Source organism: Aplysia californica, unplaced genomic scaffold (assembly GCF_000002075.1).
Source record: "Aplysia californica isolate F4 #8 unplaced genomic scaffold, AplCal3.0 scaffold00089, whole genome shotgun sequence".
Classification (NCBI taxonomy): domain Eukaryota; kingdom Metazoa; phylum Mollusca; class Gastropoda; order Aplysiida; family Aplysiidae; genus Aplysia; species Aplysia californica.
In genome coordinates this window covers 375375-391663 of record NW_004797359.1, presented here as the reverse complement: position 1 = coordinate 391663, position 16289 = coordinate 375375, and the positions used below count along the sequence as shown (strand labels likewise).

The following is a 16289-nucleotide window of genomic DNA, read 5'->3' as shown; positions in this document are numbered from 1 at the left end:
CGTTATGGAATGCTATAAGTACAGAAGGCAGAAGAATAATTTTTGTGATTTACAATATAATTCTAGTAAAACTTTTATGTTATGCTCACAGTTACCAAAAAAAGTAACACAACCACACATAGCATCAGTCACAACACAAATGCAAGAAAATCAGTATAATTTTCCCTATACACTTCTCACAATCTTTTCAAAAGTATACACAAAATCACTCGATGTATTCTTCACCTGTTCAGAGCTTGGCTGTTGACATGGAATGTCAGTCAGAAACAAATAACAGAGGAAGTTTCCACTACCAATGGCACTACAATCATTTTATTTAGCTTGAGAAAAAGAGAAGGACAGAAAGAAAATGAACTTTATCTTTTTGTGGTTGGGAAAAAACCCAAACAAAGCAACCTGCAATACCTTTTTAAGTTCAGTTTTTTAGTTTTAGTACAGGTTTCACGGCGCTCGCAACTGCATAAGGTTATATGAGTGCCAAGGTGTGGATGTCAACAGAAAAGTCCTTGCAGGGAATCAGACTTACTCTGCTCACCTCTCTAGCTTCAACAGCACAAAGTCTGCTTCGACTATTAAGGCACCCTGGAAATAGTGGGTCACAAGCGTGTGACAAACATACAAAAGAAGAAGAGGAAAAATGACAATAGTAAGGATTAGGAAAGAAAAAGCAGCAGTTCCCTGTTGTAGATCAGGCACAGTTATGAGCATGACATTGATGAATCAGCCCATTTACAATTCTACTGTGCATGAACGAGAAATGTCCCCCCCTTTGGGACTGGCCTAAAGACATTTTTAAGTACATAAAAGGGTTTTAAGAAAGTGTCAACAGAAGAACTTCTAATAGCAGCAGTTAATGGCAACAAGATTCTGACTGAAACATTTTGAATAGACCATTTGCAAATTCAATTACTAAAAGGTTGAATCAAACATAAAATTAGTGGTTTTGTTATGCCAGTTGGTTCATCTTCTAAAGACAGATTTGGCTGGAATGCCTGAAGTGTTCAATTTTCCAACCTAAAAAACCCCAGTAAAGAACCACCTGCTTACCCGAAACGTCTGGGTCTGGATAAAGATGTTTGTGCTATGAGTAGGTTATTTTTTTTAAACTGTAACTGGGTCAAGCAGAATTACTCATCGGAATTAAGGGCAGTAGCTAAAGTTATCAGCTCGCTGTTGTGTCAGGAGAGAAATTAAATTTATAAGGACTAAAACTGCGGAACCTGATACACACTAGGAAAAAAACCCAGTAGACCAATGGACATTTTTGTACTTGCAAAATGAATGAAGCTATGTATCTATTTTTGCTGAATACTTCTTTCCAGTTCAACTTGGGTTGTTAACTGTCTATGCACAGAGAGCATTCAGAGCATAACAAAGATCTGAGAAGGCAAAGCACAAAGCACTTCCAAATCTTATACCATGCTGAGGACAGTGAATGCGCCAAAATAAGACTAAAACATGCATGTAAAAACGGCTAAGAAAATATTAGACATAAGGGAAAACAACAATATTTTCATGGTTGTGTCAGAACATTGAGAATGTGTCTAAAATTAAGCAGTATGTGCCGTAGAAAAAGTAGGTAGGTAAAGAAATAATTTGTGGGCCCTGATTTCACCATATGATAGTCATCAATTGCCTGAGCCACAGCTATAACCATAGTGCTGTAGTGCAGCATACCTTCTTTCCACCATGGAAAATCCAAAAACATTCAACTGAACTTATACAGAAATGAAAAAAAAAAAAAAATAGCAAAAAAAGGGAGCAAAAACAAAAAAAGATAAAACAGATACAGGCACAGACACAACAGAAATAGGAAAAGAATAACATCAAAGACACAATGAAAGAACAAACTTAAAAAAAAATAATCTTAAGTGCAAAATCATTATTTTCCCCGATGCACGAGGCAGTTTCTAAAATTTAAAAATTCCACATTAAAATACACAAATCATGTGATGTGAAGGGAGAAGACTTGAAATTAAAGACATAAAAATTGTAGCCAAGAAGAAAGGGCAGGGGCTACATCACATACAAGAACATAAACATTCAAAGGAACTGAGCTACCAGTACTCATAAGACAAAATAATACAAATTCCTTTCACAAACTAATGACAGCATGCAGCAATGCCTACTACAAACCCAGTAAATGAATACAGTAAGTGCCTAATTACACCACTTCCACACTAAGCTTCTGAATTGTCAGGACTACAAGATCAACATACTGTGGGGTCCATTAAAAACCAAAACCTGCAGACCTGCCAGATTTTCTTCAGTATGACGAGGTTGTTCAAATAGAAAGGAAAAAATCTTTACTATTTACTTTTGGTTTACCGCTGTTTCCGAAATATATGTGTTCAGTATAAGGGGACTCACTGTATAACGTATAGATCTAGCTATAACTGGAGAAATAGAAAGTTTTTTTGTTTTCATGTTATCCATGACTCTTGTAAAATATCCTTGGTTCAGAAACCAGAGGGAACTGAATATAGGTAGTTAGACTGTGGTCAATTGGCGTACCAGCTGAAGTAACTGCTTCCCAGTCCTAAAACAATTACAATATAAAAGGAAAAGAAAATAAACATGCTGTACATCTCTGCAACTCATACAAAAGTGCAAACAAAAAAAGAATGTCTTAAGACTAATTCACGAGCTACATTTCAAATACTCATTAATACAATAATGGTAGTAAAGCACAACATGCATCAAAGAATACAGTGGAACTCGGATAAAACAAACCCGGACTCAACAAAAAGAAAATGATTCCCCATTTTTTTTTCACTCATTAAAATCAGTAAATTCCTTGTATTGAAAGAACATTTAAATGAGCAAACTCATCAAACTCATTGAAGTCGCTTCCAGAATGAACAGCCCCCCACTGATGTGGCTTCGTAATCATCCATGGTGTAGAGTCGCCGATCTCTTGAGATAGAGTAGACAAGGGTGTGGCTCTGACCATGGATGAATACACACTTATTTGCATATATACACCGCACACTGCAATCAACTTAACAGAGACACATGTGCATTTATGTGAATAGCCACAAGCTTTCTTTTGAAGTTAGAAATGCGCTGCACCATGATACCTGTCAACATTTTTTCAAAGACAAAGAAATGATCAAATCACTCATGGACCAAGAAACACATAGACCTGCATTGAAGAGGCAACAATCACCAGAGCCTGAACATGGTGATGCTCATAAAGCATTTCCAAATTTTCCTGCAGTACACTTCAAAGAACAAAAAATGAATCTTGCGCGAGCATGTCCCTATCATTATCGATAAAAAACATTCACTTTAGTCACAGCTTTCTCGTATGGCGAACACTCAGATTAAACAAACTTGAAGTTGGGCCCGACGACTTCGTTATATGCGAGTTTCACTGTAGTATTACTGCATACATTCAAGTCCAAGTTACAGAGGTAAGTATGGTGAATCACTGTGTGTGTGCTGGAAAAGAGAGTTAAAAACAGATACAGATATCTTTGACCACTTACGCAAAAGTAAAAAAAAAACATGCAGTGAAGAGCTTTTGGCTTCATCATGCAAGGCATGGAGGAATAAGCCATTTCCTTAAGTGTTCAGCAAACTAAAACTACAACCTCAAAGCAATGGCGACGCCTTTCTTCACATGTCACATTCACATTACAACCAGGAACACACAATATGTAATCATTCGAGTAATGACAACAGCAAATATAAATGTCAGCTTCATAGAGGAGATAATAAAAATTATATCCACTAAGCTCTTAAAACGAGCCTCTATGCATACCAGAAGAGGCACAAGAAAAAAAGTGACCAAAAATAAATCACAACCCCAGTAAGGCACTTTCAATGAATAAAATTTCATACACATACATTTATGTGTATGGAAAAATAGGTGGGGAAAATCCAGAGATCACAACTTCGATATGTTGGAAGATCTTACTTAAGTACACAAAAATACTGTGTGTAAAAATATGCATGATTTGATATGCCATATGTAATGATATAAAAATGTACATTCTTTTAAACAGATGAAGCCACTTTCAACATAGTTATAGTATCTGCTTCCAATCTGTCCTCCACAACAAAATGAGGGATAATGGCTAAATAAGAACTTCTTTGTATCTGCAAGTCACAACACTCTTCAAGCAGTCTTCTTTGTCTGAGCTAACCCCAAAGAAGAATGGAAGGGGAAAGCACTCACTAACACTCACACAAAACAACCTCCCCCCCCCCCCCTAAAAAAAAACAACCCCCACCTATCATCAATACTTAGCACTAACTTCAAAGGCATCTTTATGGCTCACTCCCTTACAATAAATGTCCTCTGTACACAATAATACAAATGTAACCACTTTACCACTATCATTGCAGGTGAAAACATTTTACCATTTCTAAAATTGAGTTTTTTAAAGAATAATCTCTGCTCTTCCTCTTTGAGCATGTGATACACAACTTCCTATAAATAGTACCGATTTTCACACTCACTGGCTCCGCCAAGATGCTCAGATTCACAAGAATACCTTGTACCATTTTAAAGATATCTTTCTATCTTTTATTATTTCTTTTTTTTTTACTTTAGGTTTCAATTTTCCATACCTGAAACATCTGATCGAGAGAATACAATGAAGGGTATTTTGTCCTCACAATTAATGTAAAATGCTCAAGATGGTCAAATGGTACAGAAAACTGATTGCGTAGAATTATAATGAAAAACAGATCCATAGGACTAGCATACTTACTACAAATTCTAAACCAGAACATTAGACACAAACAATTCTGCAAGAAACCTTAACAGGAAAGTCACAAAATTTTCCAACATGATGCTTATATCAGGAAGACAATAGATTGAGAGCCCAACAATTTTTTAAAAGAACCAGTTTTCCCTAATTTCACAACACACTTTCTTTTCTGCATATAAAAATCTTCTGAAAATATGATTGCATAAAGCAGATTCTATAAAACACCAGCTACTGTCACTCAATGTTACTCAATCAAACTAACTCCCAGAGAAGGTTGCCCTAGATCCCCCCACCCCTTAAGGACAATAAAAGAGGGGTGATATGAACACATTGATTTGTGTTAAGCACTTCTTTCGGCCGCACGCAGTGAACACTTTTGCTGGTGCGTGAGCAGAGACTTTTTCCAGGGGAAAGTCTTGCCGCAGGTACAGGAGTACTCTGACCGGCCGTGTACTGTGTCCATGTGAACCAGCAGCTCCTGGGGCGTGGGTATCACCGCACTGCACAGGCAGCACTGGATCTTGAACGGCGCCGAACAGTTGTTCTGGTGCGACAGCCAGCTGCACTCCTCCATGAAGGGCTCGTTGCACATAAAGCACCGGTAGGGCTGCACCATCACATGGGTGCTGGTGTGCTTCTGGAGGTGCGACTTTGTGGAGAAGAATCGTCCGCAGAGCTTGCAGGTGAGCTCTGGCGGTGGCTCCTGCTGCACCTTGTGCTCCTCGTTCTTGTGCTTGGTGACCACGTGGGACTTGAGGCCCGTCATTGTCTCAAACGTACGGTTACAGATGTGGCAGTGGTGGCCTTCACCCTGGTGCACCGCCTTGATGTGCAGTTTGAGGCGGTACTCTAGCGAATACGAGGTGCCACACTCCTGGCAGCTGAACTCTGGCTTCTTGGTGGAGTGGGCCAGCCTCTCATGCCGCTGGACGTTGAAGTGCCGGTTGGACTTGTATGGGCAGTGTGTGCATGTGAACACTGAGGAGGAGATTGCTCGCTTCCGATATTTACGTCTTGGGGCACCATCCGCAGACATGCTTCCATCCATTAAGTAACTCTGAAAAAAAAAAACAACCAACCTCACATTAGTGATTTGCTTTCTACATTTCTAACTACTATCATGACAAACGGGTAAGTATATTCAACTGCAAAAGAACAATGGCAATTTTTCCAAGTCAGGAGAAAAAAACATAATCTGTCCAGCTCGAAAAATGAAACTAGGAGTTCCTCCGCATGTACAAACTATATCCTATACAACTCACAGAGTTCATCACATTTCAACATGACAGTCCATGGGTGAAGACAAATGTATTACACCCCCCTGACACAATTCAGATCATTTTCGAGTAGCAGTCAACCTGCCTGTCAGGGCCAACCCAGGAAGAATATAGAATCTGAACTGTGACACTTGATAAAACAAATTTCTTGATTTGGGAACTGAACAGTGAATACTGTTTTATGTTAAGATTGCTAATCTTTGGGTTCATATTTGATTAGATAATGAAGAGTACAAATAAAAAAAACACTTTACTTATACCTTTATTTCCATTTTTACCCAAGAACATTTCACAACATCTCAAACTGCTGCATCCCTAGCTGTAAATCAGGACCCTGGGAGTGATCTCTAAGAGTTAAGAAGGGGCACAAGATGAAGCCACTTTCAACATAGTTACAGTACCTAGTGGTTAGGCTACCGGACTCGTAATTGTGAGGTTGCAGGGTCGAGGGTTTGAGCCGCGGGCCCGACGTTGTGTCCTTGGGAAAGGCACTTTACACAAATTTTCCTCACTTCACCCAGGTGGAAATGGGTACCCAGCCATAGACAGCAAAAGATCTTGTCAGTATGTTAGTGTTTTAGCGCCTATAAATGGCCGCTGGCACTGTACGCTTCCCAGGAAGTTGAGGTTGTTTCAGAATGCTCTCAGGTCTGCTGGGGTAATAGTATAGATTGTGAAGCGCATAGAGCCTGCTGTTGAGCGGGGATTTGCGCTATACAAATGCTATCTATTATTTTATTACCTACTTCTAATCTGTTCTCCACAACTTGATCTTAAAAAATTTCCATTTCACAATAAAAACTAACCTGTTTGTCAATCTTCTTTCCAAAATGGTAAGTGGAAGTAATTTCATCACAGTCCACTTTTTATATCATTGACCTGTCCTTGATGAGATATTTTCCCAGCCTCGAGCCGGACATTTTTCTGCTAACTTGCACTTACCAGCCTTCCTTATTTAAAACCCACTCAAACATACATTGAAAAGTCAACCGAAATAATTACTCTTTCAGGGAATGTCACTCTTATTACCTTAAACTTTCAACAGTCTGTCAAATTCATGCAATAAGAGTCGAGTTGGATGTATAGCAAAAGTCAATACACGATATAGAGCAGCTTGTCTTTTAGGACATACATTGTACATCAACAATGCAAGGAGCAGGCCAAAGGAAGCCCACTGCACAACACAAAAAACTTGTTTGTCTTAGTAGAGGTTTTACGGCGCTCGCAACTGCAAGGTCATATGAGCGCCAGAAGATTAGAGGTGTTACAAGAGAGTAACAAACATAAAAAAGAAGGAGGGGAGATAAGGACGACAGATGTTTGATAGGAAAGAAGGAGCAAACCATACCTGAGCACCCGCCAACCATCCACACACAAAAAACAAAAAGTTACCTCATCACTTTCGCTCGTAGTTGTGACAAGATTCATTTCCTTTGCAACCTTGGCCTTCTTGGCAGCCGGTTGCTCCTGGTCCTTGCCTTGTTTCCGTGGAGACACAATCAGCGGCATGATGATTCTCGCCTCTTCTTGGGGCTCAATGGCTTTGATCTTCGGGGTAACAACCGACGATATGTTGGCATTGACATCGTCCTCTAGCCACTCCTCAAAGTCACTTAAATTAGCATCTTTGTGTGGTTCATTGCACCATTCTTCCTCCTATATGATTAACAAGGAAGCAAGAAAAAGCACTTTGAGGTTTACAAAAAAATATGAGCCAGCAACTAAAATTTCACTGAAAATCGTAAGTTTCACTCTCACTGACACTTTCAAGACCTAATTTAATTAGAAATGAGTTATTACAAATCTAAAAATACCAATTTCAAAGACACTTCCATTTAAAACCTCTTTATTATTTGTTAAGGTGTCTTTTTTCAGTTCCAAGATACAATGCTGTCCTTAAACTAAAGTATTCAACAAAATTATCGCACATCCTATCTATGACTTTCACTCTATCAAAACTATCGTACGTCCTACCTATGACTATAATTGGAAGAAAAGTACAATAAATACATGAAAGCAATGGAAGCTTTACAAAAAGTTGACATAACTAAACATGTACTCATGATTTTGGAGGAATAATTTGCTCTGCAACATGAAAAGACTGACAACAATACATGTCACACAGACGAAGGTACCCACCTTCAATCCTCAACTGTAGCAGTTTAACGAAAGAGAAAAATGAAGACAAATTAACGGAAAAAAATTACATCTCGTTTATGATGTGGCCAGCTGTCATCCAAATATGAATATTGTATACAAAAAAAGTTTTTCGCCTCATTTTTAGTAAAAAGACATGCACTCTGACACAATGAGGGTCTTTAAGTGCTAGAAAAAAAAGAAGACGACAGACAGATAATTGCATATAAAAGGAAGACGAAAGGCCTACAACATATCACACCCTCAAACCACCCACGCCACACAGTTTACATATGTACGGCCGATATTGATCTGATACAATTTATAGGTGCATAAGAGCATGCCCACATTGATTAACAAGCACAAAAGCAGACACAAGACAACATAGCCACTAACAGAGGAGCAAACAAATTACTCTGAATCCAGACATGCAAAAGGCAGATTTGACACTAAATTCACACATGATGTGAAAAGAACCAAGACAAATCTCAGGAGCAGCTACCAAATAAAAAGGAACATAAAACCAAACAAAACACAAGAGCAAAGCAAATTATAACCTCCAAATCATACATGCATAAATTCCCTCTTTGGTTCTTAGAATAGAGCCTCGTTTTATGAAAAAAAAAGGCTTTAATCTTCTGACCTGGACCCAGCCCTTAGTATGACTGGCAGAGCCAGATACGTCTTTTTTTTTTTTGGTACAAATCTTTAATTCTCAAAAGCAAATTTTCAATGAATTTTCCTACAGCTTGTTCCATTCAAAGTAGGCCAGGGTGTACTCAAGCCATTTTTTTGGCCTTTTTATCCATTTCAAACTTCTGTGTTCACTTTCCCCCAAGCCCTTGAAATAAAATGAAAATGCTTTTTCATAGTATTGACAAGAAAAAAATCCATCTCTCAAACAGCGAGATCTTAGAAAGTGAAGTTTTTATGTGGGTTTTTTTGTTTTTTTAAACTTAAAATTACTGAGTCCCTTTTTATGATTAAAAGACTGTGATACAACCTACAGGACTAATTTCGGTCAAAACTAGTCATGCGAATTCCCACCTGCATACAGAAATTTATTTTAGCTTCCTGTAGTGAGTGTGAGCCAAAATCTTGACATCCGATTAAAATCTACAACTTTATAGAGACCTGTGGTGCAGTATTATTTTAAAGATTTGGTCTGCTAAACTTTTCTCCTTTTTACTTTTTTTCCAATAGAGATTGGAGCTAAGATAAGATGCCCATTATTTAAGACACAAGATTTAAAAAGAATATAAATCCACTGACAACTTAAGATAATCTGACAAGAACTGAAAAAGAAAACAGCCACTCCAAAATCCAAGACCAGGAAGGGGAGTAAACAATTTGCAAAGAAAATCTCAAGAGAAAGAGACCCTTTTTCTATCGAGATCAAAACAAAAGGGTGGAAAACCATTAAAAACACAATATATAAATGAAATCAATACATTCAAAAGGCTAAAAAGGTCATGCAATGTTCTCAATTATTACATCATACAAAAAAAGCAAATGTGAGTGCTATGAAACAGAAGGTCTGATTTTTTTCAAAGCATACAGGTCCTTAATATCCCTACCTTAACTCATGTTATGTGTAAGTACTGCAAGCAGTCTTAATTTCTTCATCATTATTTTACTATCTTAAACTATATGACTATATGCAGTGGAGTCCGCTTAATTCGGACATGTTTAATCCTCAAAATAGCTGTAAACCGAAAGAAAAATAAATCCATTCTCATTTTTTTTCTATTTCAAGCAATATGCTTTAAAAAAAAAAAAACGGGGCTAATCCGAGGAAAACGAAGTGGTGCAGATGCTGGCTTGAGCAGACTCCACTACATCTGGATTAACAAATAACAAAAGTAAAGATAGTCTTGAATCCTTCGATTGTGAAAGATCTTTTAGTCTGAGCATGTATACACCAAACTGAATAAGAAGTGTGCCAAAATATAAACTCCTAAAAAACCCGAAAGACAAAATTTCCCAGCATCTGTCAAACAGAAAAGGGTGCATGACACAAAAATAAGATTAACAGGAGTAACAAAACAAAAGTGAATAATATGTTCATGATGGGAACTGCAAAGTAGAAACTATTGTTAAGAATTTTCATTAATTTGACATGGAAGTCTGATTAACTCTAAATGATTCATTCATATGGAGTGTCACTTGAGGCACACTGTGAACCCAGTCTCTGACAACCTGCTCCAACAACTGTAACACAATCATGTTTTTGAGTATGTGTAGGATCAATGACAATGTGGTCATCACCTTATCAACATCACTGTGTTTTGATGAAATGAAATCAGAAAACGTTTTTCTAAACAAGAAAAAAAAAGAGAAGAAAAAATCACTGATATTGATAAAGATGTCAGGAACACTGGAAAGAAAGCATAGATGTATGCTTCTGGACAGAAACAAAGCAAAATATATTTTGTAAAGTACACTCAGAAAACAAAGAACATTGCTATTCTCAACTGAAAAGGACAGAGACCACAAAGACTATCCCCAAGATGTCCAACTACAAAGCTTTTTAAAAAAAAGTAATATCGTTAAATACTTAAATATGTCTGGATGCTGTGATATATAATTTACTGTTAAAGCAAACCCATAAAATGAAAAGAAATAAAATAGCCACACAAAAAAACTTTGTTACTTTATAATCAAAAAACAGATTGAGTTAAAATCTTCAGCAATGCTCAAGAAGCACCATGAAGCTGTAACAACACGGAGAGTCTGTATGTTGTCCTGACTGATGAGAACAACAAAATAAAAATGCTAACATAGAGCAAGGCAATGTGAAAAAGAGAAACAATGAAGAATAAACAATAAAAAATATGGATATTTTATACCATCCCATGTGCACCTTGTAATTGTTTGTTTGATCGAGTGAAGAGAAGCACATCAAACAATAACAGTCATTTAGGGAAGGGAAAGAGTAGGACAGGTAGACAGAAACAACAGGGGGAAAGAAAAGAAGTAAAATCCAACAGCAAAGCCCTCCAACTGCTCGTTTCCATAAGCATCAAACTTCAAACAATAAGTATTGTAAAAGAGGTACCAACAATGAACAATGATAACAACGGCAGAGACAGAAAATTGTGCAATTCAGACCCTCTATCATAAAACAATCTGTGAGAAATAACACTGAACAAAGCAGAGAGACAAAATTTGTGTAAAAATGTCAGTTTTTACATTGCTTTCGAAATATTACCGATTTTTTTAAACGGCACAATTTAACAGCGTCTGACAATGAAAAATTTAAAGAATATAGAGATACATGACAGTATGATGTGAAGATTTTCTGCACCCCTTCAGGTAACTCTAGGAAAACAGACGTTTCTGAGTTCGAATTTTGGGAAACCAAGCTCCTTAGGACATCAGACATCACATCTGGTGAAACTTCATGACAAAATCCCTCAGTTCAACAATAACATAAAAGCAAATTATAAAACTTTTTGTACTCTGAATTATAAACCATTTCTTTCATTGAAAGAATGATTTCATACCATTAACGCACAGCCCTTTTATTCAACATTTGACACAAAATCCCTTCCAGAACTGTTGAGATAGAGCAAAGATCGCATAAAATTTATAAGCTTGTTCATACTGTGAATGTGACAATGAAATTTAAAATCTTTTTTACTCAGTGCCCAATATGTTTGTGAGTCAAAGTTAAAGACCAGGGAATGACATGGCCTGTTTTGGAAAATGAATCATAATGATAAGACTTAACGAGTCCATGTCAAAGGCTTCAGAGAAAGACATGGCCTGCCTTGGAAAGTAAATTATAAAACTTTTTTAAAGTAATTCTGCAAATCAAGAAATGAATTATTGTACTTCAAAGGATTCCAGCTGGTGAAGTCATGTGAACAATTCCTGAAGAAAGCAATACAATATGAGACCTTAAACTCTTCTTGAGAGTATCTACAGCAGTACTAAAATGCATGATGATATTAAATAAATAGAAACCTGAAATAAAACTGATCCATTAGAAGTTCATATTCAGCATGACAACCAACACAGAACAAAAGTATAACTGCAAATAGCTGAAGCAGTCAGTGAACAAGTCACAAAATCAGAATTGCCCCCAAAACACCAAATTTTGCAGCAAACACCTGACTATATTTTATTCTTTTTGGTGTGGGGAGGGGACTGACGACTCCTTTTTTTGAAAATATTTAAGGCTCACAAAACTTGATAGCAGTGATAGTCATCTTTAGAAGGTGGTTTTAGATTCATGCACAAAGAGACATTATTTGCCTGATTCTTCACTGGCTGTTGTCCTTATAAAATTTATGCAGCACCTAAAATACGAACTCTGAACATAGATTTGATTCCATGTTCACTAAGTGATTACATTCAATTTTTTTGTTTTAATCGTATTAATGGAAATATTACTATTGTCCAGCTCAATTAAATGCTACACAAGCTGACGTCGGAGACTATTAGGAATAGTGTAAATAAAATTAGAAGAAGGAAAGGGGGAAAGGGGAGTGAACAAAAACACTTACCAACTCCTCTAAATCTGTTGAGTTGGTAGACCCTGCTTTTGCAGATGTAGATTTCCTCTTGGTTCCTCCTTTTGTGTTACTTGATCGAGTCGACCTGCTCGGACCTGCCTGACTTTTCTTCCCTGCCTCCACTGGGACAGTTTCATCCCCAGCCGCTTTCAGAGAGAAGGAGGACAAGACAGCGTTTCTTGTGTTGTACATGGCCGTCCTCACGGTGTCGAAGCTAGGCAGGCAGGGCTCATCTTCATTGCCATAATTTTTATTGCTTTTCTTCCATCGTTCCCTTGCACGCTCTAATTCAGCATCGTACAAAACCTTGGGTTTCACGTGTGGGTTTTCCTTCACTGCCAGTTTTAAGGCATTTATGAAGATCTTGTACTCAGCACGACTTACATCTGCGTCATGGTTGTGTTCCCCAGAGTATCTCGTGATCTTCTCGGCAGGATCAAGTACACAACGTGCATTGCAGCATGGTATACTACAAACCCAATACGAGTATCCAGACGGACTTCTTCTACTCAATCTTAGGGTTTGATTTTCAACAACTAAGAAACGTGATCCTTGGCTGGTAGGAATAAAATGACAATTTTGAGGCACATTTTTATCAACTTTCGATGCACCAGATTTTCTGCCTTTTTTGCTCTTGGCACCTGAAGAGGCTGCTGAAGTTGACAAATCAATCCATTCGGAGTCTACCTGCCACTCTAGATCAACAGACGCATCATTATTATCCCTTGTCAAGTTTTCTGCACTTTCCATCTCAAAATCCATCTTGCAGGTTTCTCAGTCACAGAAATAGTTGAATTGAAGAAATCATTCATCCAATCATCTTTTCAATTTAAAATGTACACACAAGCTGGAGCTGCAAAAGAGAAAATAATGGTCTTTCAGTTTCAGTGGCTTTTTTTCTTCATTTTAAAATATACTCTACAGAGGGAAAATCTAAACATTCCAGAGTGTGAAAAAGGAGGACAACAAAATTATTGCCACATAATATATAACCTCCATATTCCCATTTAAAAAAAAATTAAATTATGATATTTACAGGGCTTGAATTAGGTGTTCAGGAGGGCAGGCAAAAATTGCCTCGGTGGCGCCTAAAAATCAGAGGGCACCGAGGCAATTTGCGAGGGCACCAAAGGCAAAAATTATAGGTGATCGTTTTGTTGATTAAAGTTTAAAGTTGGTAATACTGGATCGTGCTTCACAACATTTATATAAAAAACAATATAATTTATATTCTTGCTCTCTACAAAAGTATAGTTAAAGGAAAATTTTTTAAATCATGAATGAAAACTAAGTAAATCACAGTAAAATCACACCAATACAAAATCACTAAAAATCACAGTTTTAAATCAAATAATGATCACAAAATTGCATCTGACTTTTAAAGGTCTTTTTGACTAGATTCTAGCTCTTATTGATTGGATTAATATGAATGAATATATGACTGTTGATAATAGGGCACGATAGAAAACAGTAAATAACATGACCAATTACTGAATTAGGTAAGCCATTAATCTTTTGAGATTTAAACAGAGTGATTTACAGGCAGTGTAGTGATAAAATAAAAACAACGTATGAACTTGTATGAAAAAAAAATGAGGAGTGAAAACAACGTATGAACTTATATATATATGAAAAAAAAAAAGAATGAATAACTAAAAACTGCTGTCCAGCAGTTAAACAGAGTGAGGTTCTAACTATGATATAAATGAAAACAAGTTTTGAAAATAAAAGTTTTAAAATACACATATGTTATATATAAAAAGACCATAACAATCAGCATGTCATTTTATAACTTATGACTAGATCAGACAATATAGAAAAAGACTGGCTTACTGACTGTCCCTTATGGGGGGGGGGGGGGGGATTTTAAAAAGTATCACAAGATAATGATAATTTTAGAGAATAGTGTGTTGTTTTATCAGGACGTCTATTTGTGGGATACATCTCTTGCCACATCTCTCACATATGCAGTCTTCTTTTTTTTTTCAGACACTGCTGATGTTTGGCTATCATTGCTGTGAGTGTGTTTGCACTAGACATGACAAAATGGACACAATTGTCAAGCTGAGCAGTGTCTGACTGAAGCTTTGATGAGATTTCAGACAAGTCTAACAGGATTTCTCCATACCCCGCCCTCCCATGAGTGTATCTTAAAAAAAATGTTTAAATCAATAATTCCCCCCATTTAGGAGCCCCATAATTCGCGGTGTTCAGACTTTGAATGAACTTTGGTTACCCCAACAACCGGTGCTCACACGATGCCGAATCTTTTGATTAAGTTGTGATACGCGCAGGTTCACTGACCTGCCACGGTGGCGAACCCGACAAGACGCTTTTACAACGTTCTTTTCTTTTTTTTTTTCCACAAGTGACAGCACAGGACAAATAGTGATTTATTTTCATGGTGGCACATTTTTTAAAAACAAAAATACAAGGGCACGGCAAAAATTGCCGCAGTTGACCCTTTGATTTTTAGGGCATTACGGCAAATTGCAAAGGCACCAAGGCAGGCAAATTGCCGCGGTGCCGCGGTCTATTTCAAGTCCTGTATTTATACTGAGTCCCTTTTAGATCATTTTGTTGATGCAAGACCGTAAGAATTAATTCACACGTTTTTCGCCAGACTGACGCTTTGACAACGTGAAACTAGATGTTTTCGTTTCCTAATCCCACTTTCCAAGTTTTCAATAACAATAAAAAGTAAATAATGCATCATGTTAAAACGAAACAAAACTAAGGCACCGCTTCATAGCCGATACGTCTGCCAGGGGTGTGGACTTGCACCGAATCGGAGATACGTCCGGAAAGAGTTAAAAAGTCAGCCGGTTTTAGTCAGTGACGACAGTGACATACAAAACTTTGGCCAGCTTCAAGTGTTCCATCCTATGAGATGAAATAAAAAGGAAGCGCCCTAACAGAATTAGTCAGGATCGGATATGGGGTATAATATGGAAAATTGGATACGGTAACATGAGAAACAAGAGATGAGTGATGGGAAACAGAAGGTGGGATTCAGAAGATGGGAAAGGTCATAAAATGTGTATGACTGTATCGTACAGGGTCAGCCTGGTAACTGACACAGAGAAAAAATGACGGGAATTAACAATTATTCTTCGAAGTGCTATTCAGACTCGAGTCCGAAAAGCCGCTGGGGGTTATTCGGACTCAAATTCCAGTGCGTGTGCGCAATCACCGGTTGTACCGTAAGCGAGTTCTTCTATACTCGAGTCCGAATAGTCTTCCGTAGCTATTCGGACTTTGAACTACTAGTAGGCCATTACACTGCGTTTCTCGACTACAAAGGGATGAAAACATTTACAAGTACGGCTAGCCACTTCATATATTTTATCCTTTGTAAAGAAAAGACCACAGTTCGCACTGGGTCACCACGGTCGGCGTCCATTTGTTGTAAGTTCCTTGGCCAGAAACCGAGGAAGGCCAAGGTGGAATTGCTTGCCTGCTTCACATCCGGTGTGACCTAGTGATAGCGCACACGCAATGGAGTTTGAGTCCGAAGAGGCCTCGCCACGGAAGGTTATTCGGACTCAAGTCCGAATAGCTGCGGCCATTTATTAATAATATTATAATAATATTTTTAACAAACTTTTACAAACACCTCTCTCTCTTTCTTTCTG

At 37.6% G+C, this 16289-nt stretch overlaps 1 protein-coding gene across 2 annotated transcripts in view; it reads right to left on the bottom strand.

The window, feature by feature from the left end:
* The window catches only part of LOC101859393, a 42281-nt gene that overhangs the window by 24533 nt on the left and 1459 nt on the right, over window positions 1-16289 (bottom strand). For both annotated transcript variants that reach the window (XM_005094767.3, XM_005094766.3), the window contains exon 2: window positions 12646-13507. In XM_005094767.3, the coding sequence (XP_005094824.1) occupies window positions 12646-13416 (771 nt within the window). In that variant the 5' untranslated portion in view covers window positions 13417-13507. The remainder of the gene's footprint in view (window positions 1-12645; window positions 13508-16289) is intronic.